Genomic DNA, 27,141 nt, shown 5'->3' on the forward strand with positions numbered 1-27,141 from the left:
CTTGCAGTTATCTTTACCTAAATCCAGAATGGATTTGGTTTTTGATAGAGCCACATGCTCTTTGCATTATGTAAATAACATGAAGACTTCTCTTTGTATTAACTACCAAATTCTGTTTTTCTGACAAAGAATGAGTTTCAGTTTTTAACAGCTGCAGCAGAAAAAAGATACCCAGATGGGCCTTTTCATCTTCTGCTTCCCTTGCCACAGACTGTACTTTCCATACTTTATTTGGAAGCAAAGAAGAGCAGTTGGCTGTGTTCTGTAAACTTGCTAAATTAAAGATGATAAATCCTCATATACAAGCTGAAAAGACTGCTGAAATGTGGGTGATTCAACACTGGCTTTTCATGCTGGAGTAAGTCGCGTGTATTTGAAAATAGACTGTAAATAGATGGCAAACCTACTGGAAAGACAGAATGTATATAGAAACATTTATCTGCATACATATTTTAAGGCAGCTGAAATAAAATGTTAATGCACTAAGCAGAACATACTATTTTAATAAGAGCAGGATACTCTGTATTTCAGTTACCAAGCAACTTTTGACAGTTGTCTGTTGTAATCCTGATGCTTTAAAGGCATTAAAGTTGTCTAGACTTCTTTTTTTTTTTTTTCTTTTTCTTTTTTTTTTATGTGCTACATGAATATACCACAGTTCATGGAGGCATGGTTATCTAATTATACCACAGTTTTTTCTGGACCTACTTGCAGGTCCAGGGCATACTTATTTCTGAACACACTTACTGACTTCACCCTTAGCTAGGATGAGCTGGAACAGCTTTCTGAATTTTATGTTTCAGTGCCAGGATCTGCCTCACAGTTTTAAATGAGAGGGTGGGTGGAGGCGAGAGCAGTTCACGTTTAGATCCGTTGTCCGTTCAAAGCTAATTCCCTGTAATCCAAATGAGAAAAAAATGCCATTAAGTACAGCTACATTGCCAAGAGTTTAACAGGCTAGTTGAGCACATTCACAGGTGGGCTTATCTACAGTCTGTGTAGCATATATAGATTAATAAAATAGGTGGAATGGCAAGCGTCATATCTATATCGTGCAGGGAATCCAAGACCCAAGGCCCTGTGCTCGCTGACCATCTGTAGTCTCTCTTCCATGATTTGAGAGAGCTCCAAGCAGGTAGAATTCATTAATGTGTAAAAGGAAACTAATCTGAATAGGTGCCATTATTAAAATGCATTTGCAGATGCCAGATTAGCTTTAGAAAAACAGGAAGGCTTTGAGAGGAGTGGGAAAGGCATTGTCCAATGCAGAATAAAGTGCCGGTTATTCTCCTCCAGCAACACGTGTGTTGGTGCAAGGCAGGAGTGGGAGAGGATCGGGGCAGGAGTAGGGGGGCCATGCAGCAGTGGCTGGGCAGCATGGAGCTGGGGTGAGGAGCAGCCAAAGCCCAGCAGCTGCTTGGTGTTTTCCAGGCTTCCGGGCTCACCCTCGCGCTGTGCAAGCCCAAGTGGATACACACACACAGTTCCACTGCTGCCCTGGCAAGGGACCGAAACTGAGCTGGCAAAAAGCCTGAGGCACAGAAGAGAAGGGCTCAGCAAGCTGTGTGTAATCCACAGAGAGAAGCATTTTTTTAAGGAGCTGTTGTTTTACAGTGTTGATTTGTTTCCTTCCCTTTTAAACACCCGTTCTGCTTAGGAGAGGGGAGTGAGCAAGCAAAAGGACATGAGGCTGGAGCCAGGACCTTTTCCCTGGGCACACTTTGGGAGCTGGTGGGAGCAGCTCCAGCTGTGCCCTCCTTCAGATAAGCCAGAAGTCCCTGTCTCTCCCTGCAGCTCCCCAGCCTGTCTCATCATCCTGCACACATCAGCTGTTTTGGGGCAATGTCTTGCCACTTCAAAACCTGTATGGTCATCTCTGGCTTGCTATATGAAGGCACAGACCTAGACATAGTGACAGGTCTGGAATGATCTTCTGCAGCTTCAAACAGGGTTTAATGTAATTCTAATAGAGGGAACTACCTCAGTAAAAAAATAAAGTGTTCTTGTGAATAGACTGGGGCAGCTGCCGGGTGCAGCGAAAGGCTTGGATGTGTGTCGTGCACTGCTGGAAAGAGTTCAGTGCTGCTTTTGTCCTTAAGTGAGGAACAACATGACATATCAGTGCTAAAAACTCCGTATACTCTACTGATGCTTTTATAACCTCTTCCTCTTAACCCCAGCACAAGCACATGCTCACACAAACAAACAAGTGCGCACTTCAGCGTGTCCTCCACTCTCGAGAAAAGCTGCTCATCTGGCTCCGCAGGGAACTTTGATCTCTTTCCCAGTGCTCCCTTGACACAAAGCAGCCATTCCCTGGCTCCAGCCATGGGCTTGCTTGGTGACAGCCTCATGTTTCTGGGGATGTGTGAAGCAGCTGGAGATCATTGCTGGATGTGGCCTTCTGGGAGCTGCAGCTTTCATCTGGTAGAAAGCGTTAATCACCACAGTAGAGATGTAGACAGATTATCAGCGCTAAAAATCACAGGGAATTGAAGTTGTGGGAAGGATTTAAGGGAAAAGCCAGTTACGAAAATGACCTGATTTTTAAGGCATGAGTCACACCATTTATTAAAATAGGCTTTTGTACTTTGTAAAGCCTCTTCAGTTCTATGAAATCAATGTAAAGGTAATATTTCTATCTCTGCTGTGCATCAGCCTCCTTGTAAATGAAGACAAGAAAAGGCTGTTTGAGCCCCATGCAGAGCCCAGGATTTTATGTCAGAATCAGAAGCTGAAAGAAGATTTGCATGAACATTGCAATTCATATTGTATGTATCTGGACAGAAACTTTGAAGTAACCAGGCACAAGAACCACTAAAGCTGCAACAGTAGGTCCTCCCAATCAGAGAAAGGCGAAAATAAATAGTCTGAGTTTTCTCTTCTTAACAGTAAATGGGGAATGACCAGCTAAAATCCTTGCCAATTCAGTTTGCAAACTCTATGGATAGATGAGACAGTAAACAAATAATTGAACTCTATTAATTAGATGAGCATTACCCAAAAAGAGGTGTGTTTTCATATAACTAATGGTATAACTAGAAGGCAACACATCTAGGGATTGGGAATACAGGCTCTGCTCATTGGTGTGAAGCAATGCTGTGCAGGTAAAGGAGGATTTACTGGGCACAAATTGTTCCCACCTTATAGTTTTTGTGCAATACAGTTGTAGTAACTGTTACTATGAGCCTGAGATGTACAAAAAGGAGGACAGCAATCCAGAGAAAGGGAGTGAGGTTGTGACTGAGAATGGGGCAGTTCTGATAGCCATATTTCAGGAAGGATAAAGAAAGTTTGAAGAGGACTAGAGGAGGGCTAAAAAATGAGTCAGAATTTAAGGGGTGTTACTTAGTCAGCTGATCAAAGATACGTTTGAGTTGGCTTCATCTCTTCACAGACTTCTTTACGAATCTTTCTGACCAGATCTTGTGTCACTTTCTGATGAAGGTGTGATGAAGTCCAGGGCTTAGCAGCTAAAGTCAAACAAATTCAGCTTTGAGATAAATTTTTATTGCCTGTCAGCGAAAGTAACTGACGGCTTGAACAGCTCGTAAGGGGAAGAGTGAAGTGGTCCCTGCAGGCTTCTTTTAAGTATGAGTAAACTGTAGTTTTGTAAGAGTAAAAGATGTTTTTTTAATTCTGTTTCTGGTAGAAATTTTGTGGCCTGTGTATGTAGGAGGTTAGACTGGTGGGTTGTGACTGTACCTCCACAGTTTAACATGGGTGACTATGAATTAATGTTGGTGCCCTTCCTGCCAGGACCACAAATGCTCTTGTGCACTTTTATGATTTTTGAGGTTGACAGTCACCATGTATTTTACTCTCTTTGATACAGTTTCCTTCTGTTTCATAATCTGAACATGTTGCTACATGAGCACCGGTGAATTAAATTTGAACAAAGAAACCATGAAGTCACTCCACCTTTCTCTTTACACCACTCTCATCATGTACAAATACAGGTCCTGATCCTTGTCAGCTACAGCCTGATGATTTATCACAAACTGAAATGGATGCCAGTTTGCTTTTTTATGCTGCGTTATGAAGGGCAGTGAACTAATTCAGGAGTAGTTAAACCAGTCCCTGTCTGGAGGCAGCAACTTCCAGCAGAGGGACAGATACCTAGAGCAGAAGCCTTATTGGGCACCAGGAGTTTATCTGCTGCTGCCTCCGAGTCAACACTCCATGTTAGCTCGAGGTAACAACCTCTAAATTACCTTTACAAAAATCCCTCCTGAGCAAGTCTGTGCAGTCCTCTCAGAATTCTGCAATCAGCTTGGATTGCAGCAAAACATGAACTGTTAAAGCAGCTGAGCTGCATACCCATCCCTGCACCAGGACTGCTCACCCAGCATGTAGGCTGAACCATAGTCTTCCTTCTGAACCATAGTCTGGAAATCCCTTTTTTCCAAACCATTCCATATGCATTTACCCTTAGGCAGAAACCCAGCATGGGCATTTCATCCCAACTCATGGATACATCAGAAAGCTGCTAATTCAAAACGAACAAATGTAAAAAGCCCCATGGGGCACACCAATAATTCTGGTGAGAAATTTTATTTGATAATGTACATACAAGGAAGCAGTTTGACGTAGCTACTCCTGTGTGTATTTTGAGCTTCTCCTTAAATGTACACAAATATTACATTTTAGTCAATGAATATGCAAAAAATTATGTGGTGCTATGAATACAATATTTGAGTAAGCTGAGGATACATGCTGCTGTTCTAACACTCCCACATGAAATGTAAACTATCAGTAGAAATGAGGAATTCAACTGTGAAAATCAATGAGCACTCTACATTCTGTACTAATACTACTTGTCATAAACATTCTGGCTACAAACCCTTTGTTGTGTAAATCATATACAAATTTTCTACAATATATAATGATTGGTCCCAGCTTGTCCACTTGTATTAATTTATTGTATAAAAATTCACCCTTCCATGGACTAAAACGTTTACAGCAGACATGAATTATTACAATGTGAGACCTAAGTTCTGCTATTGTAAATACAGAATGTGACTATATTTCAGTCCAAACAAGTCTCATTATTCTAAAATATTTTCAGTATCTTGGCATAAAAAAGTTTATATTATGTAGCTTCATGGTCAGTAATGATCTAGAATTTCAGAGTGTTTTGTGATGTCCGCAACCCAAGTGTGTGTTGATCTCTGCTTATCATAATTCCTAAAGGTTGTCAAAACAGTTCACTTAACGACAAAAACAGAACAGAATAGTTTTAATTAAAAACTGTGGTGCCGTGATATTTAACTTGAATCAGACAACATACTGATCTTTTTTATACTGCACGTGGTTGGCAGCAGTAATTCTTCTTCCAGGTGTTTGTGGGGCCGTTTCACTGAATGTTATGAATCTCAGTAGTGTGCTGAATTAGTAGAACTTGTCTTTTGAAGTTTCAGGGAACTTTTCATTATTAAAAAAATGAAGGAAGTTTTTTGTATTTGCATCAGGCTGTTCTAGTAATATGGTAGAATATTGCTAGATATTGCTACTTTTCCTTATTGTGTCAGTGATCTGAAAATGGGACTGGTGGCTGTGAACACCTACATATTAACTCTGCCTCTAATAGCAAATCCTTTTTTAGATACAGGCAAGTCTCCAAATCTCTCCTCCTCTATTTTCATTCTTCAAAAACAGTCATCATTAGAAAATGTTGTTTAATAGCTCCGCATACTAGATGTGTCCAAAATTATGATCACAGCAGCAGTGTGTGCCTGCAATATTTAGCATGTCAGAACACAAATTTGCGGTGCTAAATTTGACTTAGTGAAGCCATTTTGCTCATGAAGAATGGATATGGCTGGTTTGAAGGAACAACAAGTTCAGCACCAAAATGAAGCAGAGGAAAGCCAGGTGGCACTGGCTCTTCTGAAGCTCTTCAACAGAACCAGGCAATCTAGGTCACAGGGCTCTTTTCACAGAATCACAGAATCACAACATTGCTGGAGTTGGAAGTGAACTCTAGAGATCATCTAGTCCAACTCTCCCACTGAAGTAGGATAACCTAGAGCACTTTACACAGGACTGTATCCAGGCGGTGTTTGAATATCTCCAGAAATGGAGACTCCACAACCTCCCCGGGCAGCCTGTTCCAGTGCTCTGTCACCCTCACTGTAAAGAAGTTTTTCCTCATATTTAACTGGAACTTCCTATGTTCCTACTTGTACCTGTTGCCCCCTGTTCTGACACTGGGAACTACTGAGAAGAGCCTGTCTCTATCTTCCTTGCACCTACCCTTTAGATACTTATATACATTGATAAGGTCTCCTCTCAACCTTCTCATCTCCAGGCTAAAGAGTCCCAGCTCTTTCAGCCTTTTCTCATAAGAGAGATGCTCCAATCCCCCTTTTCTGTAGAGGGTACTTGAAACATGCAGCTTGGCTGACTAGCGTCACCTTTCTGCTTTACTCATAAAAAAAAGGTAGTGTTTCAAAACTACCTTCTTTCAAAACTCTAAGAAATGCCCTACAGCCTACGGCTCATTGCAGGACTCTGGGGCAGATGGTCAGCGTGGCAGGTTGGGCACAAGTATGTGCAGTTCAGAAACCTCCTGTGTTGTGATTGCTCTTTGTGTCACAAAGGCAAAAGTCCATTTGCAGAGGCAGTATTGCCTCTCTGACAGTGGCCTGGACAGGCATGAGACATTCTTCTCTGCAAGATGGACCTGTGGTCTGACCCCCTCTGGCAGTTTCGTATCTGTATGGAGGGCTGTGCCCTGAGGGTCATGGCTAGGACTGGCCACATATTTATTGCCTGGATAATGATAACTTCCTTGATATCCCTGGCATGAATATTCTCTCTGAGATCACCAACTGCTGGAGAAGCTGGCTGGGCTTTTTCCTCTTTGAGGCTATTCCTTTAGCTCACACGCATCAAACAACACACTGGAAGTTTATGTCTAAATACAGCCTTTTTTGCAAGGCTACTACTTGTGTGGTCTGCTGTGGGTCTCATGGTGAGCAATCTGGGACACGAGGAGGTATTAAGAAGGAAAGAGAACAAGAAAGATCATGTTGGGGATGAGAATGAAGGGAAAGCAGGCCAGCAGGGCTCCAGGCTCTGGTCTGGTGTAGCACCTTGGGCTCAGTTGCTTTTGGACTCCATGTGCTGGGCAGAGCAAAGAGCAAGGAAAAAGTTCAGTATCTGTGGTAGGAGGCTGAAGCCAAATGACTGAGTCATGTACTCAAAAACTTGACTGACCTCTTGAGTGCATATCTGAGTGGTTATTTTATTACAAATAAATGCTTATAACCCACCAGTTCTTATGAGTTGATATTGAAAGAAATGCAATTTATTAACTAGGTAAATCCAGAATCTAGAACCTTCATCAAAAAGGTTGACTGTGGGAAATAATCTCTTTGGAACGTGATCACAGGAGCTGGGTGAAGATGGAGGAAACACGCAGCCAAAAAATCTACTGAAGCTCTTTAAGATGCTGCAGTAGTAATGCAGGGAGTGCTCCAGAGAACTTTCCTGTGATCAAGCCCTGAAAGAGCCAGAACACTTTCAGGACCTGGCACAGAGTTCTGTCCAACTGTTGCATTTTTATGACTATTCAGATGCAGCATTGGTGGCAGGAAACATGCAGGTGTTATGGCGATGCTGCAGTCTGTGGGTAGACTTGGCACCCTTGCTCAGGCACCAATGACCTGGGATTTGCTCTCAGTGTCACAACAGGTTGTAATTAAGACTTGTGATCATTATGTAAGAAATTATTTTTGGCCAGGTGCCCATTCCCAAATGTTGCGTATCTGTGCAAAAGGGAGGAAGTATCCTGCAGGAAGTGTCTGAGACACGGTGTCTGTGGTGAACAAGACAGAGGAAATACACAGGTCTTAGTCCTCTGCTGTCCCATAGCTCCAAGCAAGGTAGTCAGTCAGAGCACCCAAGGGCTGCCCTGGACTGGTGAATTTACAAAACACTCATGGTGAGGAGCTAAGTCTGGACTGCAGTGACGAAACAGCATGCAGAGGGAGTGTCTGTGGAGATGGACCATTATGCAGCCTGTCACGGAAAGATAAAGTACTTCCATTTCCACTTGACAAAAAGAAGTGCTTGTCTCTAATCAAGGTAGTGTAAAAGATTCCTCTCAGCAATGTCCCCTGATGTTCCTACTTCGTTATCAATGGTATAAAAGTGAATATATTAAAGATATCCATGTAAAGCTGAACACCTTCCTCCTTCTTCTGAGTCTGCAGAGGGGAGGGGAGAGCTCCAGGCGCTTCCTAACAGCAAAACATGCAGTGCACACCTTGCAGATAGGTATCCTCTGATTTCAGACCTACCAGGCATAGACTTTCTATCCATTATTTTTTTTTCCCCCCAGTGTCCAACAAGCACCATTTTATGGACAGCAACTTGCTCTATCAGTGCAGAATGAATTTCCGCCGGCGGCGGCGATTAATGGAGCTCGTCACCGAGAAGTCTCGCTTGATGCCAGAGAGCCATGACAGCCCGTTTTGCCTGCGCAAGCAGAACCATGACAACAGAAAACACACCAGTTTTCTCTCAGGTGACTCGTCGACTATACTGCTGTTTGTAGAATGACTCCATGGGATGTTAAACAATCCTTTTTTGGCCAAGGGTTTTCAGTGCTTACCTGAAAAAAAGCAGTGCAGGGTCTTGTGCAGCGCTGTTCATAGGGATTGTCCATTCACTTGATTTACCAAAGCTTTAGCTTCCTGGGTTAGTTTTGTGCCTGTATCGATGTCAGATGCTGATCCACAAACAAACAGAACTGGTTAAAATCCCTCTTAGCCCAAAGTAATTAGTGATATATTGAATATGGAGTTTTCAAGAAGAGTAAAAGTGAGGGGAAGGGATTCTTCAGCAATATCTAGCAAGAACTTAAAGAATGAATGGGAAGTAGAAGGAAAAATGGCAAAAATTATTTCCCTGTGTTGAAATGCTTCCTAGAAGACACTGCAATGGGAGCTCACTGTGTTAGCTATAGTAAACATGTGTATATTATACTCAGGCAGTGACTCTTCTAACTGCGTAAAACACACCAACCCATTCCCAGTGTTGTCAGCAGAAGTGTGCTGTATTGCTGTTGTTTTAAAGAAACCAGGAGAATGGTTTTAATAATTGGTAAAAGTTCCCTTTCTCTCTGTATTTTCTCTTTGTAGTGAGTCCCACCAAGGAGATAAAGATTGTATCGGCAGTACGGAGGAGCAGCATGAGCAGCTGTGGCAGCAGTGGGTACTTCAGCAGCAGCCCAACGCTCAGCAGCAGCCCCCCTGTGCTCTGCAACCCCAAATCCGGTGAGCACCAGTATGGCTTACAAGGCACAGGAGACAGGGTGCAGACATCTCTCTGGGGAGAAGGCAACATGAAGAACTCCTAGCATCACTCCTAAGATTATCTTTTCAAGGAGAGATTAAAAATGCACAGTGTCACAGGTGTTTGTAGGCTAGGTGGAACTATTATCATCCTCCAGCCTGAAGTCCTGCTAAACACAAGCCAGACGTCTGCCTCCAATAATCTCTGCTTTGAGCCTATCATTGTGATTTGAGCTGCAGTTTATCTCTTAGTAGGACATACAGTCAGAGACCCAGATTTGCCTCTTCATTGCCAAGCTCTGATCCGATTCAAATCTCCTCCTAGACACATTCCTTTGGTGCAAGTCAGAGGAGACTTTAACTATCCAGTGGCTGCCTGAGTTGCTGTGAAATAACACAACTCAGAAAACAGCAGCCTCTAAAAAAAGAGGCAGCATTGTTTCAGTCTGTCAGGGACCATTCCAATATTTTTGTTTGTTTAGGTCTTACTGGCCTGTTTAGGAAGGTAAAAGTAGTTTTGAAGCTTATTTTCCTTTTGAAAGGATTTCCTATCCCACACCGGAAGGTTAAACACACCCATTCTTCCACAGTTCACTTAGAATTGTTTCTTCCCCTTCATCTGGGAAGTGGAAAAGAGACCAGGATAGATATTGTTTCAGCCTTTTTTTTTCCCCTCAGAAACAGCCTGAAGTTCAAAGCTGAGTCCCTGCTGCCCTTTGTGCTCTTTATTTCAAATTTACCGGGTCTCTGCCAAAAGTGTGGGAAGTGTTGTGCAGCATGGGAAGGCTTCAGTGGAGATGTGTAAGCTTTGCTGTCAAAGGGATTGAGGTGATTTGAGGTGATTACTAGACAGTGCCTCAAGCCCTAAATGTATCCTGTTCAACACATTGACAATTTACTTTGGAGATGAGCAAGCTAACGTGCATTTCATTTCTTCTCTGCAGAGTGGCCATCAGAAGGAAAGGCATAGTTTGAGGACATTTTAATTCTGTCTTTCTCCTTTTAGAATCATAGAACTATTCAGGTTGGAAAAGACCCTTGGGATCACCGAGTCCAACCATCATCCCTACTCTACAAAGTTCTCCCCTAAACCATATCCACCAACACCACATCCAAAAGACCCTTAAACACATCCAGGGATGGTGACTCAACCACCTCCCTGGGCAGCCTATTCCACTGTCTCACCACTCTTTCTGTGAAAAATTTTTTCCTAATGTCCAGTCTAAACCTCCCCTGTTGCAGCTGGAAGCTATTCCCTCTTGTTCTGTCGCTAATCACCTGTGAAAACAGACCAGCACCAACCTCTCTACAATGACCTTTCAGGTAGCTGTAGAGACTGATGAGGTCTCCCCTCAGCCTCCTCTTCCTCAAACTAAACATTCCCAGCTCCTTCAAGTGTTCTTCATAAGATTTATTCTCTAAGCCCTTCACCAGCTTTGTTGCCCTCCTCTGTACTCGCTCCAGCACCTCGATATCTCTCTTGAATTGAGGTGCCCCACACTGGACACAATACTCCAGGTGTGGCTTCACCAGTGCTGAGTACAGGGGGACAATCACCTCTCTCTATATATACTCTTTTAGTATATATAGTAAATATGCTCTTTTAGTGTATTTCTTTCCCTCTCCTTAGGCTCTGCGAGGAATTCAGTATGAAACCGTAAACTTAAATAATTTGAAGGACTCAGTATGACTGCAGAAGCCATAACTCCCTACATCAGACTCTCTCTAGCTTGAGGGAATGCTCTCAAGTGCTGGTGGTCCTTGCATACTTGGACTACATTGCTGTTGGGCACTGAGCACCACCTTGTAATATGTTTAACCCTATACACAATGTGCTTGCCCCTGTGTGAAGATAGCCACACAATCATATTTTGGCAGAATGTTTCTCAGGTATACTTCCCATAAATGCTCTGATAGATTTTGTGTGGTGAGCCTTTGGACCCAGTACATCAATAATTACATTGTGGAACATTTTATGGGATGGATAAAGCAGCATTCGTGTTCTGTCCATAAAGATGTGTGTTATCTGAAGTATGCTGACTATTCCATTCAGTTATGATTCTGAGTATGTATGAAGTGTCAACCCATGAGTAGTGCGAACAAGTTTATTTTAAGGCAGCTGATTACACAACACTGGAAGAAAAAATACAGCCCTAATTTGGACTTGCATAAATTCTTTATTTTCTAAAAGAACTTCTTCCTGAGGACATACCTTAAGCAGACTCATATTTGAAATAAAACTACAATAGGATTATAAACAGACTTATCTTTTAGAATTATACAATTACCAGTGATGTAGGGTAATTTCTCCCATCGTGCAAGTACAGATCCACACATCATCTCACTTAGGTTAGCATAAGGCTGTCAGATGTAAAAGTTACAGAAAAATTCTTAATCCTCTGCTGAACTATAAAGTGATTTTTTTTCACAAATTGTTTCCTGCTATCCAGACCCAGAGCATGCTGCTGAACTGCGTGCTAATAAACACAAGGCAGAAGTATATTTATTGTCAGAGGAGTTATCTTGCAGGCAAACACAAATCCCAGGTCATGACTTAACCAGTCATGTGGAAAAACAATCAGCAAATAAAAAATAATGTCTGGAGGTATAAAGAAGGGAGGCACGCAAGGGAGTCCAGCATGGATGATTTACCTGATTCTGACTTGGCGAACGTACATAATCATTTAGGTATTTTATGTTGACCAAGCATCCTCTGCAAAGTGTAACTCTGGCTAAATGACAGTTTGTCAAAATCAATGGGAAAGTAAAAAAAAAAAAATGTTCTGGTTTGTATGCTAGAATTCTCCCTGTTCCTATGAATGTCATTGAGAAACTCATGAATGTCTTTGAATACCATCTGTGGGGAATGTCATCTTCTGAAAGGCAGACTGAAAAGGCAGACACCATCAAAATTAATTATCACTAAAAGAAAAGCAGCGGTGATTTTAGAGCTGAAGAAGGCAAATATGGTGAATGACATGTATCTTCCATTGTCCTCCATCTTGTGAAGCATTTATAGGCAGATAAAAACTGGCATGCAGAATGGTTTGGCATAACTATACATTTAGCTTGTTCAGGGGAAAATTATCCCATTATGTGGCAAAGCAAGGAGGAATCACCTGCAGAAACTCACTGGTATTCCATTGAAAATCCCAGCCAGCTATAGATTACCTAGGCTGTCCTTGGATGCAATTGAGTTAGATGCCTGTGCCTACAGTTGCAGAAATGTCTTTGTTGGAATAACTCCTGAATCAAGCAGACTTTTCTTATGACTTAATCCTGTGGTTCAAACCCAACTCAGATGAAGTAGCAGAGAGACCCAACATGCACAGAGCGAGCCAGTAAGAAAAGCTACTCCATGGCAAGTAGGTTGGTAATTTATTTCAACACTGGACACAGGAGTAGCCACTTCTGATATTTGTGATAGTGTGTAGTGGATCTTGATTGCAGACAAAAAATTCTGTTGGCTAAATGACCCAAATTCCTAAAGATCTCATCATTTATAGTCAGATTTATCTGCTGTCTTTTTCTCAGCTTTTACTGTCAAGCAAGTATGCAATAACTTAAGAAGTGTATGGGGAGTGAGACCAAAAAGATGTGTCCCAACACTTTATCTTATTTGTTAGGAAAAACTCTAGAAGAGTGCTTATATTGAATATTCATTCATGTACCTCCACAGTACTAAAGAGATCCGTGACTGCTGATGAGCTCTTGATGCCTGGAGCACCATATGTAAGAAAAACTTTTACGGTATGTCTCCAGTATTTTTCTTTATTATTTGCATGTTATATTGTCGCAAGCCGGTACTGGGGGGCTACCAGTAATCCAAAGGTAATCCAAACAGACATTTTCTGATGGGATAATTAGAGCTTATTTGCATTTTCTAAGGTTTGTACTTTAAAATCCCAAACTCTGTTATCAGTACTTCCACACATTTCAGGTCTTACTCTGCACTTGTTTATCCTGTCTTTATGCCAATATAGTACTGCTGACTTCAATGGAGTGTAAAATTACATTGAGCCAGTAGCATTTGTATTCTACAAACCCGTCTAGAGTTTGTGCTTCTGGTGATACCTGCACTGCAGGAGTGGATTACCTAGCCAAACTGAAGGTTTCTACTTAGGTCTTTCCAGACTGTGATGGGACAGAAATTTTGATGCATAGTCTCTGTTACAGGAAGCCTTCTTGTAAATATATTTTTGAACGTAGTCATGGGAAGAATTGCTTTTTACAGCCTCCTACTTCAACAAAAATAGTCCATTAAAAACAAGAAAAATAATTTGCAATGAGCCTTTCCCATGAGTGATACAGCAGCCCATACACACCATCCTGTACTATGTGTTGGAAGTATAGATGTGTTGAAGTTATGCCTTGAACCATTTAGATGTTACCCCCCTGAGTTTCACTGAGCTGCCCAAAGGTGACCACATCCCTCTTTTCTCTTCCCAGATTGTCGGTGACGCGGTGGGCTGGGGCTTCGTGGTGCGGGGCAGCAAACCCTGCCACATCCAGGCCGTGGACCCCAGCGGGCCAGCAGCCGCAGCTGGGATGAAGGTGGGTTTTCAAAACAGGGATATTTACTGGGGAGGGTATATTTGGTGCTGCTCAGTGAAGGTCTTGGGCTGCTTCTTCTTGGGAAGGGAGAGGTGCTTTTGTTTCAAGGGTCGAGTATCTTTGTCTCAATTGCAGCTGTTTGAGCACGGTGAGTTCTGCCTTTCACCCACCTCCTGTTTTGTTTCTTTTTGAGATTCTTCAAGTCCCTATTCCACTTGAAACTTGCTTATCCTTTCTAAGTTACTTTCTAGACCTTTTGCCTTTCTTTTATTGTTGTTGGTTGTTTTTTTTGTTGTTGATTGGTTGATTTTAGGGTTTTTTTATTGTTGCTTGGGGGTTTTTTGGTTTGGTTTTGTTGGGTTTTTTGTTGGTGGTTGTTTTTATTTTTACTGGTTGGCTGGTTTTGGTGGTGGTGTTTTGTTTTTCTGGGGTTTCTTTGTTATTTTTACCTTTTTCCAGCTCTGCACAATTATAGCTTTTCTCTTTACTTTGCAATCTATGTGGTTGCTGGTATGCAGCTGCTGGACTTATACCTTCTGGTCTATAGAGGAAGAGGCAAAGTCAGACATACCTATTGAAAGTGAAGCTAGGATAAGCCATTGTTCACTGTAAAGCAGTTAGGATTCAAGACATTTGGAAAGAAGAGTGTATGATACTTCCATATCTCATCAAGAGCTGAAATAGCTTCATACATGATTTAAAAATAAATAAATACAAACTCCATATCAAGGCTTTTGTACTGCTAATGCAGAGCCCATTGACTTACCTGTGACTTTAGATCATGTCCTGCATATATCCATGAATTAATCATTGTCCTATACGGTGGGAAAAATAAAAGCAAAGCATTATGCCAAGTAAAGATAAAAGCAAGAAAAGGAAACTAGTTGCTACATGTCCTCCAGGCTGGGCCAAACTCAAAAATTAAATTATCAGTTTCTGTCATGTTTTATTGTATGGTAACAACACAGATGAAGATTTCAGATGTATGCCACATGCAGCCCAGTTTGCCATGGACTTTGTTCTGCCTTTCAATTAATCTCCCTTTTCCATCACACTCACCCCACCCCTGTATTCACACCCACGAAGTTGGAGGCAGCTCCAGGGATGTGCATCCTGCCCATGGCACAAAGCCAGACCTGCCATGGCACCCTCCTTAACAAATGCACTGCAAGGGTTTCTTCTCTCCAGCTGCTGTTTTTTTTTTAATTTAAATGAAACCTCCAAAAACATACTGTTTTTAAAACACTGGCTTTTTCTGAGTATGGGCAGGAAAACCCCTGGGAGGGGGAGCAGCAGCTGCAGAGCCTGTTGGTGCAGGCAGAATCTGACACATCCTGCTGGCAAATGGCTTGATTCCTGAGGGAGCTGGAATTTTTTATATGTTTTATACAATAACTAAATATAAAACACATTTACAATTTTTAGATGAAGGGTATAATTTTCAAATAGTAATCCTGCCTAAAATTTAAAGGACTTAGATTTTAAAATAATGAATTTATTAATGTGCATGTTCTAGATTCTGAACTTGGGAGTTTAGTGCTGTACAGCATCTTCTACTCTCTGAATACAGCAGTTAGCAATCAAGTAGATCTATTCTGAAACCTGACTTATAAAAATAACACTGGGGTGTCAAATGTATAATCTTAGAGATTTCACTTCCACACTCAGCAGCTTAGAGCTGAGTATAGTGGGCCTTTGGTTTGTATGTATTTTTGATTTCATGCTGGCAGCCCTGTGACTGCACACTAGGATGTTTCAGTTAAGCTGGGTTCTTTCATATTTCACCTCTGAAACTGGTTTTATCTATTGAGTTATGTCCTCATGTCTTCCATTTGTGTCCTACATGTGCTCATGTAGTCTGTTGGGGTGACAGAGGTTTATTTGAACCACTCAAGACATAAAAATGTAAAATAATCCACTGTCCTGAGGGGAGAAAACAGTATTTTAGACACCAAAACATAGTATATGTTGCCTTGAATTTGCAGAAAAGGCAGATCCGATTATTTGCAAAGGTGCTATCTTTATATAAAATTGCTTTTCAGAGCAGAATTGCACATAAAACATTATGGACCTGTATTAGATGAGTCTCTATTTAGGTACCAAAATTGGTGCTCCTGTTTCAGAAATGCTGAACACCTTTAGCCTCTGGTGAAGAAATGCCAATTTTCTTTGAAGATAGGAGGGTTTGATGAGGTGTTCCCATGGCAATAGGTATGCAAATTAAAGTGCAGTATTTGAAATTTTTACAAATCTATGTCACTTAATCCATCTGTTTACAGAACTCCTCAATCTGGCAAATTCAAAGGAATCATATGACAGGCTTTACATGACAGCTCCTTGGAAATAAACCTTCCTCTGTGTGAAAGCTGCAGGAGGGGCACTTTGAAAATAGACTATTGGGCCTGGTAACTTCTAGTGGGCTTGTGCAAGAGGCTTTTGTCTGTCAGTGTTGCTCTGAGTACTACTCGAAAGGAGCACTAACAAGGAAAGTTGGCTATGATGAAAAGGGCAAGAATTTGAAGAAGAGCCAAGACTTGGCGTTGCACTTTGTAGAAAAGTTCTTGGCAGTAGCAGCAGGATTTTTACTCCTGAGGAGATGTATCCAGTGTTTTGGAAGTGTCTTTATTTGTAAAGCTTGTAATTTTGCATTTATTTCTCTTGGAGAACAATGCATTCCTGTATTTGCATTATGCTGGACAAATTGTTGAAAGAAGACTGCTGCCTACAATCTCATTGTAGGACCTAACTTTGTGCACTTATTACTCCACTGTGTATTATTTAAAGCAGTAAACATTTTAGGCTCAACCTACCTGAAGGATTTTGTGGTGTCTTGCTTTCAGTCTGACCTTGGCTGGGTTCCTGGCCTGCTCCACACAGCTGTGAACTGGTAGTCTCAGTTGAAATCTCAATGAACTTGATGGAGCTTTGACCACACACTGCAGCTGTATGGTGGACACAGTGCTGAGCTGGGATACATGGGTCCCTCTTCACAGAATCACAGAATGACAGAGTGGTTTGGCTTGGAAGGGGACCTTAGAGATCATCTAGTTCCAACCACCCCTCCATGGGCAAGGAGGGACACCTACCACTAGACCAGGTTGCTCAAAGCCCCATCCAACCTGGCCTTGAACAATTCCAGGGATGGAGCTTCCATAACTTCCCTGGGCAACCTGTTTCAATGTCTCACCACCCTCATGCTAAAGAATTTATTCCTAATATCCAATCTAAATCTGCCCTTTTCCTGTTTGAAACCATTACCCCTCATCTTCTCACTACATGTCCTTGTAAAAGTCCCTCCCCAGCTTTCCTGTAGACCCTTCAGGTACTGGAAGGCCACTATAAGGTCTACTGGGAGCCTTCTTCTTTTCAGACTGAACAGCCCTAACTCTCTCAGCCTGTCTTCACAGGAGAGGTGCTCCAGCCCTTTGATCATCTTTGTGGCCCTTCTCTGGACTTGCTCCAGCAGCTCCATGTCCTTCCTGTGTTGGGAACTGTGCACATGTGCCCCTCTGAGTGGCAGCATGTGCTATCTCATGACATGAGACATCCTCTTCTGAGGGCATTTTCAGACAACTTAATTATGAGAAAGTCCTTACTAGCATGGTCTGCTGAAGAGGTGTGAGAAGGTGTGACTTACTCGCCTATAGATCTTGATACCTCTTCTGAGGCCAGTAAATAAGATTACCACTGACAGTCTGAGGTTTCAAATATGAAGCTGAGCAAATAAATTAATAAGTATCTTGTCAATGAGCTTTATTTAAAGCATTTTTAGACCCGGTTTGTTGAAGTGCAGTTGGCTGTGACAGCCTTGCCAAGAGCACGGTTGCAGTAAGTCCAGTAACAAGGGGGAGCTGGAGGTGACGCGGAGCTCTGAAAGGAGCCAACACTGTGAGCTGTACTTCTAAAGGATTTGCAGCTCTGTTTTGCTGTCTGCTGTCATCAGTAGTGGAAGACAGGAACACCAGGATCTTGAAGTTTCCAGATTGCATAATATTCAGTATTGACTGGCTACAAAATTCAGGTCTCTGCTGATGATACTACTAAATATTGTGAGTTGTTGCCAGGAAAGCTCTTCCCCCTTTTTTCAGGGTTTTATCCTGTAAGTTACATTCTGTTTTTAAAGTAGAAGCATTCTATGAAAAGTTACACAACTTGACTTCAAACTGGTGACTTAAATTATGCGGCACACTTTGTTATTTAGTGTGACATCACTGCAACAGTGTGATAGACCTGGCTTAGTGTGAGGCTTGTGAAAGAGACAAATCGATCATCCAATTTGATGTTTATCTGTCTTCCCTTTGGCTGGAGAAATCAGTGCCCAGATCTAAACTTTGAGAAGTGCGAAAGAATATCTGATTCCTTAAACTGATTGTGAGCAATTTAGTACTTATAGGTGTTACACTCAAGGTCTTTGTATCATAAAAAATTGCCAACGGCCACTCAAGCTTCTTTATTTTAGTTCTTCTTTCAGTTATTAGCAGGGAGTTTGGAAGACCACATGTGGTCACTGTTACCAGTCTTTTCTGATTTGAGCTCTGCTTGGGGATTAAGGTATACAGCCAGCACCATTTCAGCATGGCTCTGCTCTCCTTCTGGTCTTTAAAAGCTGGCACAGAGAGGAGGTCAGCCTCATAAATTTTCTGCCTGTGCCCTCATCTTCTGCATTCACAAGTGATTATTTCAGGTCCAGGTTCTCAAGTCATTTCATTAGGAGAATCAGAGCCAAATCTCAAGTGTAACTGAGAAGTCACAGTTTCATGGAGCAGATTGCTGTCAGATCCATCAGGGTCATCAAGCCCAGTCTCCCTGCTGTCACAGGAGCATAAGAACTATCTGATTAGTCCACTGAATCCATATACTGCCATAGTCTCAATGTATTACAGCTTTATAACACAAAGAACTAAAAGCTATGCAGTATAAGGTGCCAAGTAGGGGATAAAGCAACCCAAATGCATGTGAAGTCAGTGGAATCACCAATGCCTTAAATTCCTGCAACAGTAAGAAATTTGAACTGTGAAATTCTTGGGAGATTGAAGTCCATGCTGCAGAGAAAAGCAAAACCCACTCTGTGATCCTTGCCAATCTGACCTCAAAACTGATGATTGCTTAACTGCTTCACAAGCAAGATTAAAAAAAATAATAATAATAAAAAAAATTCCCTGAGGAAAAAAAATTCCCATTTATGGCTGTGGCCAGTGTCCAGTGTTTTACAGGGTAGTGGGAAAAGCAGAGAAGCTAAAGGCAGCTTACCCAGAGCTGAGACGATATAAATAAGGGACAATGAACATGCCTCCATTTAACCCTCTCCATGAAGCTTAGGACAGGGAAGATCCCTCAGTGTTTGGTGCTGGGACTCAAACCCTTTAAAACACTGGGGAGATGCTTCAGTGCTAATTGAAGGTATCCAAAGGGTACTTTCACTGTCTCATGTGACTGAGCTGTAAATGAGAAGATGAAGTAGGTTTGGATAAATATTTATACCGTGCACTAGCATATGGTGTTGTTGAAGCAGATGCAATTCAGTCTTAGAAGTCTTATCTTATACCAACATGTTACTGATTGTAGAACCGAATAAATGGCAGGAGTTGCCATCTGTTTTCAATTACAGCATGAAAACACTGAAGCAGGTTGGTATTTTCCTTTAGCTGTGTGATGAGCTTGCTGCTGAATTTGATAATTACATTGAAGTGAATTCAGAATGAATGTATTTGGTAATGTGAACACTCAAGAAAAGTTGCTGACAAACTGCTTTCATAGCTTGTCCATAAATAGCAAAGCCGCAGAGCTAAATGCACGTAGCACTGCATGTGATGAATGTCACCGCTGTAGGGCTGGAGTGTAGATATATGTATAAAGTTTCAAGCTTGTCTCTGTGAGTGCCTCATTTTATGGTAGTATAGAATTATAAATTGTAACATAAGGGTCCATTCTTCCTGCTAGAGATGTGGAAGCTCTATTTAAGGACCTATGACTTTAGAGAAATCTAGTATTAAGAAATTAGGTTTGATACTTTACCATAAAATTTACCAACTCTGATTTTGCGAAACCAAAGAAAATTGAAACAAGTCGTAGCTCCATCTTTCACTTCATGCAGTTGTAACCAGAACCTCAGTTTTAATACGGTACTGTCCATCACAGAGACTGGAGAGAGTGAGACAATGCAGGTGGCCATTAGCCTTGAACATTTTGTCAGTCGTGCTCAAGAAGAGCAGTTGTCACATTAGGATGTGTTAAGAGCATAGTAAGAACATAATGGTCAACATTTTGGATGCTATGTTTTATTCATTTAATATTTATTAGAAATATTTCTGAAGGACTTTAAAGAAAACTTCAACAAGGCAGCTGTGTTAGTCAGTAGCATGATGATTCAACAGAAGTTGGAAGAGTTTAAATATTTGTGAATGTGAAAATACTCAGCTCTGCCACTGACATGATAAATGTATTAGTGGTTGGTTGTCCCTGACAACTGTTTAACAGCATGTGTAGCAGTCTCCATACTTTACCGATCAATGTACGAATTTGTGCCTGGGTGTTCCTGCCCTCTGCCTGCCTTTTCTTTTTGTTCTGTGGTCTAATTCACTCAAGGAGTTTGCTGGTGAGCTGTAGTGATGTCTCTGGAACTGTCCCAAAGTTTCTATTTCCAGTGGCTGTGTTTAATTAATGGGTAGTTCCCAAATTTTTTAGAGTGAGTGCTGTTACCACTTTTCAATAGGTTGGACCTACCCTAAGCCTCTGGTACTCTTGACATCAAAATTGTGACAGTAACATAGTTCTATAAGTACTGGGCAGCAGGCTGCATTGTACCCATCTCCTCTTGTCTGAGAGTTTTGTGAATTCAGCCCTCTTGGCAAACTGGGGACTTCTTTTACTGAAGGAAAACATTATTTTGGGAGCTGCATTGTGTGTCACTGCCAGACCTTGTGTCTGCTTGCCAAAAGGAGGAAAGGTTTGGCAAATCTCTCCTTTGCTTTCATTACAGAATACTGCTAGTGCAACAACAGAGTCCTTATGGCCTTGATCATCCTTTCATTAGCACAGTGTCTCTAGGTTAATGGAAATCGTGAGATGTTTTCTCAGCAGTGCCCATTTCCCTTTGGCATTGGGAATCCCAGTGCAGCTTTGGATGATCTATGAATCGGTCTCTCTTCTACCCCTTGGCTGTGCCAGCTACTCATTCCGTTTTGTTCCTCTTCTGTGGTGGAAGCCCTATCAGTGTTGGACCTCTCTGAATGGCAGGAGATTGTCTTAGAGACGCTGTACCACTGGTGTGCTGGAGGAACCTGCCCTGTGGTGGCCACATGGAAGACACAGTTTGGATTTGGATTATTTTCTTTACCCTGTCACAACCTCTCTGTGCAACTATGCTGACCATTTTCCTACTAGAATGCATAGGTAGTGGGATTAGACAGATGGAGAATACCAACAAATTGGACATAATCAAAACATTTTTTTTAGATCCATTTTTGTACCAGTACAAATTAATAAAACCCCAAGTTTGCTGAAGTTCCCTTGTGTTTTCTGGAGCTGTGCTTCCCAACATATAGTCTAGGTTTCCCAGTCTCAGAGTAACACACAGATCCAAATTTACAGGCTGTACAATCCCCTTGCAGCAGTGCTACAACTGCACAGACTCCACTGAGTTTCAGAACTCAGTTTGCACAATTGTGCCCTTGCTAAGCCATCCTCCTCCTGGCAAGGACTTTGTGTTTGCATCGACTTCAAATTGTTTCTTTGCAACATACCACCCTGCCATCCCTGCCAAGGTTGTAACTATTATGAGGATGAGTAGAGGCTTTCTACTTCAAGTGCTACTATATTCTAGTCTCTTACCAAAATTTTCCTCTGTTTCACACTGTTTCCCACTAATAATCACTAGACTTTTAAGCATGGCATTCTGGATCTTTTGAATCCATGACAAAGCTCCCTTGGTTTTCAGACATGAGAGTTTCATCCTGCATTCCTGTTTCTTGGTGGATCTCCATTTTTTTGCTCATTTCCCTGGTTTTCCTTGCCTTTTTCCCCACAGAGTTAAAGATCGATTTGTTTTGAAGACATCTCTCCCGAGCCCCAGTACTTCTTATGCAGTTGTTTTGGATGGTTACTTGAACTCCACCCTGTGCAGATGTCTCTGAGCACAGTCACCACCAAGTAGATGCACTTGGTTCAGCGGACCATAGGTTTCTGTTCTTCTGTGTTGGTGGACATAAAATCAACTATTGGACTAGAGATGAGGTGCTTGCTGTGGCTATCAGGGACTGTTACATGATAAAGAAATAAAAATTCTATGTGAGAAAATTCACCTCCCCTGTGAAGCATAAGGGAAAGACCTACTCTTCTGCAGATGGGCAGTGCAGTGCTCAAATGTCACTCCAGCAGGATGCACAGTGAAAACTGCACTACAAAAGATTTTCAGTCTTTATGACTTTCATAAAGTCATATGATTTTCAGTCCTATTTTTGAACAACAGGATCCATATTATTCACTACACAGGAAGGAATTAAGGCAGTGGGAATTCCTATGTGGAATATAAAAGGAGTGGGTTTATCATTTGAGTTTAAATTTCACCTTTAACAGTGAATTTCTTTTTTTTTTTCCCCTAAACTTACAGTGCACAGCTTTAGCAAGGTTTTACTTGCTTCTCCCAGACCTGAATTTTGGCCTGCAGAACAGTATTAGATTTCCAATAACTCTGTGTGAATTTTTCTAAAGACACTTTTAGCAGACTGGGAGTTTTACTGGGCAATAACATTACTTTTTTTTTTTTTCTTCTTTACAACTGAAATCTTATGCAAACACAGAAACTTTCATAATACCTAAGAGCTTGCTCTTCTGCATTTAAAACAGTGTAGTTGACATTAGAATTGTATTTGTTTGTAGGCTGGTCACCTAAAAAGCTGTTGGGCAACAAGGGAGCTACTTGTATCAGTACATTGGTTCCTTCTCATCAACAGAAAATACAATTCAGAAAACAAACCAAAAAATTGTCTGCAGGTTTGTAACTGGGGGTCAGTAGATTTTTAAAATTTAATCACATTATTTTAATAAAAAGTAGGCTTAAAAAATCCTTTTTGAGTAAGTTGGTTTTTATGGCCGGATAACCCGGCCATAAACCAGACCAGATATCTGATCTTGCTGCATTTATGAAAGTGCTTTCTTGATTGTTTCTGAAGTCTTACAGCTGCAGGCATTCAGAGGGAGCAAAAGTAGTCTTGGTTTCAGCTGCCCTGTGAAACAGGGCTGTGCTTGTGTTTTGATACAGCTTCCAAATTCCAGCATGGTCTATAGCCCATTGAGCAGCAAGATCTGGTGCCAGCCAGAACAGCTGGGATGTTGCTCTTCCTCAAGCTTTCTTAAGCTATTGCAGGTCAGTCTTAGGCTGTCCAGGCTCTCCAAAGAGAGGACTGTCATCTGAAAAAGTTACCTGCAGAGTAGCTGATATCTTTAAAAAGAGTGTCCTAAGAGTCTACAAAAAAGATATAAAATTAGAGGCCAGTACAGCAAATTGCTGGCGTTTTGAACTGCTTTTGCTATCAATTGAGGATGAAAAGCCTTTTGTATTGTTAGGTTTAGTTGCAATATCCATTTCACTTCAAGCCTTGGAGGGATTCTCAGGTGCTGTTGGGTTCACAGGATCGTGGCTATCTCAGCTCTTGCCCCAGGCACCTTGGGCTGCTGCCTGCTTTACAGACCCTTCCCCACTCTTCTCCAAGTCTTCTCTTGTTGCTGCTCAAGACACAAGCTGGCTTCCTTTCATGATATAAGCGAATGATTTGGGAAACACATTGCATTAAAGCCAAGGCTCTGTTTAGCCAGTCAAACACATGGAAAAACAATTGCACTTTTGTCTGTGCAAACAGAGAGCAGCTGTTTGTCTCGAATGGCACAGACCATTGCTGCTCAGTACAAGGCTTGATAGCAGAGGGTGCTGAGGGTGCCCTGCATAGATCTTGTTTGGGGACTGCTTTTAACTAAAATGGGCCCTAAATGAACTATATTTACTTTGTTTAGCCTAATTATATTTGACCTTCTAAGTAAACTGATAAATAGCTTTAGGGTTTTTTTTTCATTATGTGTGGCTTTCTTTTATCAACTGTAATTTATGTATAGATATACCAAAAAAACTCCAAAGATCACTGAAATTTCAACCCAAGCATGAAATGATACGATTTCTAAACTAAGTCCTTGTGTTCTTTGGTTCCTGATGCACTATTTCATCCAGAGCCACCTTCAGCCATTCTAGTTAGTTAACATTTTCAGAGCTGTTCAGTGGTAGGTATCAAATTGCAGTGTACGATAAAAACACAAAGTTAAGCAAGCAGTCACTGGTTTGTTTTCCTGATCTGGCCCAATCCAGCTTAGTTTGTTTTACCTGTGGGTATTTCTTGCTGGGACTCATTCAGTCATTCATTTTACACACCAATTCCCAATTAGGGCCATGAGAAGCATTGACCTATATTTCCCTATTCCCTATTTATGGAAGGTTTGCCTTTCAGGGTATTAGGTTCTTACTGCTGTTACCCTTCAGGTATCTACAGACAGCTTTCATTTACCTACAGGAGTAATTCCTGTTTGCTGTGTCAGTGTTTGTCTGACCCCTCAGCCAGTCCCTCGGGGAAACTGCCCCTGCAGAGCCAAGGTTTGCGTGCAGACTGAAAGCCACCCACCCCAAAACAAGAGTTGTTCTCATGGGCTATTAGGTCAGTTCTTTTCCCCCTCTCATTTGTCCACTCTATTTGTGGAGTTTGCACAGCAATGGTTTCATTCTATTCCTAGTGAAAAAAAAAAGACTGAAATACCCATTGATTCCTGTCAGTGGGGCGGGAGGGGTGGAGGGACAGAATCAATGAAGAGGCCCTTTGAGAACATAAGACTTAATTGGATATAATATGACTTATTATGTTATATTTTATTAGAGGTACTTACTTTTTATATTATATAGTTTTTATATTATATTGTTGGTTTTTTTGTGGTGGTTTTTTTTCCATTTAGAGACCAATGAGTATAGAATCATAGAATCATACAGGTTGGAAAAAATCTTCAAGATCATCAAGTTCAACCATCCACCCTACAATCCCTAACCACTAAACCATCTTACGAAACACCGTGTCTACCCCTTTTTTGAACATCTCCAGGGATGGTGACCCCACCACCTCCCTGGGCAGCCTGTTCCAATGCCTCACTCTAATATCCAGCCTGAACCTCCCCTGGCACAACTTGACCCCATTTCCTCTTGTCCTATCGCTGGTCACTAGGGAGAAGGGGCCAACATCCACCTCACCACAACTTCCTTTCTGGATGTAGAGGGCAATGAGGTCTCCCCTCAGCCTCCTCTTCTCCACTGTGGGTTACTATAAAAAATTCAGCTATTTTTTTTTTTTTTAAAAGTGTGTAATGAATCTATGCAATGAAAGTATGTAATGAAGCCATGTGGAAGCAAACCAGCCGTACCAGACTGCAGCCACAGACCAAGATGGAGAGCCAGAATTACACCATTACATTTGTAATTCTGTAAATGGAGATGCTTTTCTCTGCTTTGCATTGCACCAGGCTCTGCTGGTACCCAGTTTCTAGCCCACTGGTGGGACAGTGGGCCAGCTTAACACTGGTGTAAAGATGGAACAAGAAATGGGTCCCTCTAGACGGAAAATCCTGTGTTTATGCAAGACCTGGATACTTGCCTACTCCCCCACCACCCACCCTACAGCCAATTGCACATTTGCTGGAGATATTTACAGAGCTGAATACACAGCTGCAATTTATTCTGTTTCATCCAGTAACCTCAGTTATGCAGAAAAGGACATTGTGTGATTTTTTAACCTTTCAGTGACATGCAGGAGGTTTGGAATTGTTAGGCTCCAGCTTTGATTTACTAATCTTAGCAAGATTGCATGGATTTAAAAAAAATAAAAAATAAAAAAAAATCTAACTGGAAACATAATTTCAGGACCTCTAATTTTTATGTCTTTTCTTCATTCCAGTAAAGCTTAGCAGAGTGGAAGCAAATATTTCTGTGCTGCCTGTTTTTTTTATTTGGAAGGTTAGTCTTGTGTCCTGGGCTCTTCTGTAGGAGCACATTCAGCATCTTTGTAGCCCGGGCTCTTTGCTGAGCATGGGGATTCCTGTTTTTTTGCTGTGGGTTGCCTGTTAAAATAGAAGAGCCCCTGTATCAGCATAAATGCAGGGGGTGTGTGTAAGGGTCTAAAAGAAGCTGAGCCCTATGCCGTCTCTCCTCCACCATTTCCCTCCTGCCTCAGATTTCTCTGCACTTGTTCCTTCTACCCTAACATTCACCTTGCCATTGATTTCACTGGGACTTTAAGTTATCTGAAAACTTAAGCTGCAGTTTACTGATCTGAGTGTAAGCTAGTTCGCAAAAGCTTGATCCTATCTTCACCTCCATTTCATCTCCCTCTCTCCCTTTGCCTCCAGCCAGATATGTATCTATTGCCTCCTTCCTCCAACCATGCCAGGCACATCAGGGAACTTATTTTGCCTGGAGAAAAAACCTTTGATTTATTTGTTTTTGCTGGCACAAGATTAAAAGGGAGCGGTGCCTGGCGTTGGCACTTTGCTCCTGGAGCCAGCACAAAGGGTCAGGGAGTGCAGGCACCAAGTCCTGCTATGATCCTTCCTCCCCTTTGGAAGAGGTTTAATATCAGAACCCACAGAGTCCTTGGCAAGTCAGACCAAGGGTGTCCCTTTCTGCTGGCAGAAAGAGTTGTGGGGTCCCAAATCAGATTACAGCTCCAGCTTTTAATACACAAACTTTTTTTTTTCCCCATATTTTGTTTGAAAGTAACATTAGTTCTTTAATCCCTAAGGAGAGGGAACCTCATTGTCTGGTGTTGTCACTAAGTGTTTTGTTTACAAACTGTGGCATCCTGTGTGAGGTTGAAGATGATGTGCTAATTAGCTCAGGAGTTTTATTTAAGAGATCTAACCACCAGCAGGAGAAACCTGCATGGTTACCTGCTTGAAAATAGCTTCTTTTAAAATGGTAACTTCAATAAAAAATAGAAGCTGCCAGTTTTTGTTCCTCCCTGACAAAGTAACGGTCTTAGATGGGAGTGTTTACTTTCACTCATTTCCCAGCTCCTTCATCAGGGAACTTATGATGTCTTGATTTCCATCTGTTTCCTTGAGACCATAGTGGTGCTCAGGAGGCGGGATTGGAACAGCAGTTCCCAGCACCCCCAGGGGAGCAAGGGGAATGTAAAGGAGGGGGAATCACACTGGAAGCACAACTCTTCCTTTGAAATGTTGGAAGCTTGCGTGTCCCCTTCCT

General features: G+C 41.8%; 1 protein-coding gene across 3 annotated transcripts in view; it reads left to right on the forward strand.

Moving 5' to 3' along the window:
- DEPTOR (DEP domain containing MTOR interacting protein) overlaps window positions 1-27,141 on the forward strand; it is a 78,078-nt gene that overhangs the window by 42,805 nt on the left and 8,132 nt on the right. Inside the window, exons 6-10 of one of the 3 annotated variants that reach the window (XM_051612617.1) lie at window positions 8,348-8,533; window positions 9,150-9,284; window positions 12,982-13,052; window positions 13,752-13,856; window positions 25,242-25,824. In XM_051612617.1, coding sequence (XP_051468577.1) covers window positions 8,348-8,533; window positions 9,150-9,284; window positions 12,982-13,052; window positions 13,752-13,856; window positions 25,242-25,274 — 530 coding nt within the window. In that variant the 3' untranslated portion in view covers window positions 25,275-25,824. Of the gene's footprint in view, window positions 1-8,347; window positions 8,534-9,149; window positions 9,285-12,981; window positions 13,053-13,751; window positions 13,857-24,845; window positions 25,221-25,241; window positions 25,825-27,141 lie in introns of those variants that run through there. The other 2 variants (XM_051612618.1, XM_051612616.1) reach the window with 2 other exon arrangements.

The sequence above is a fragment of the Apus apus genome, chromosome 2, assembly GCF_020740795.1.
Source record: "Apus apus isolate bApuApu2 chromosome 2, bApuApu2.pri.cur, whole genome shotgun sequence".
NCBI classification, from domain to species: Eukaryota; Metazoa; Chordata; class Aves; order Apodiformes; family Apodidae; genus Apus; species Apus apus.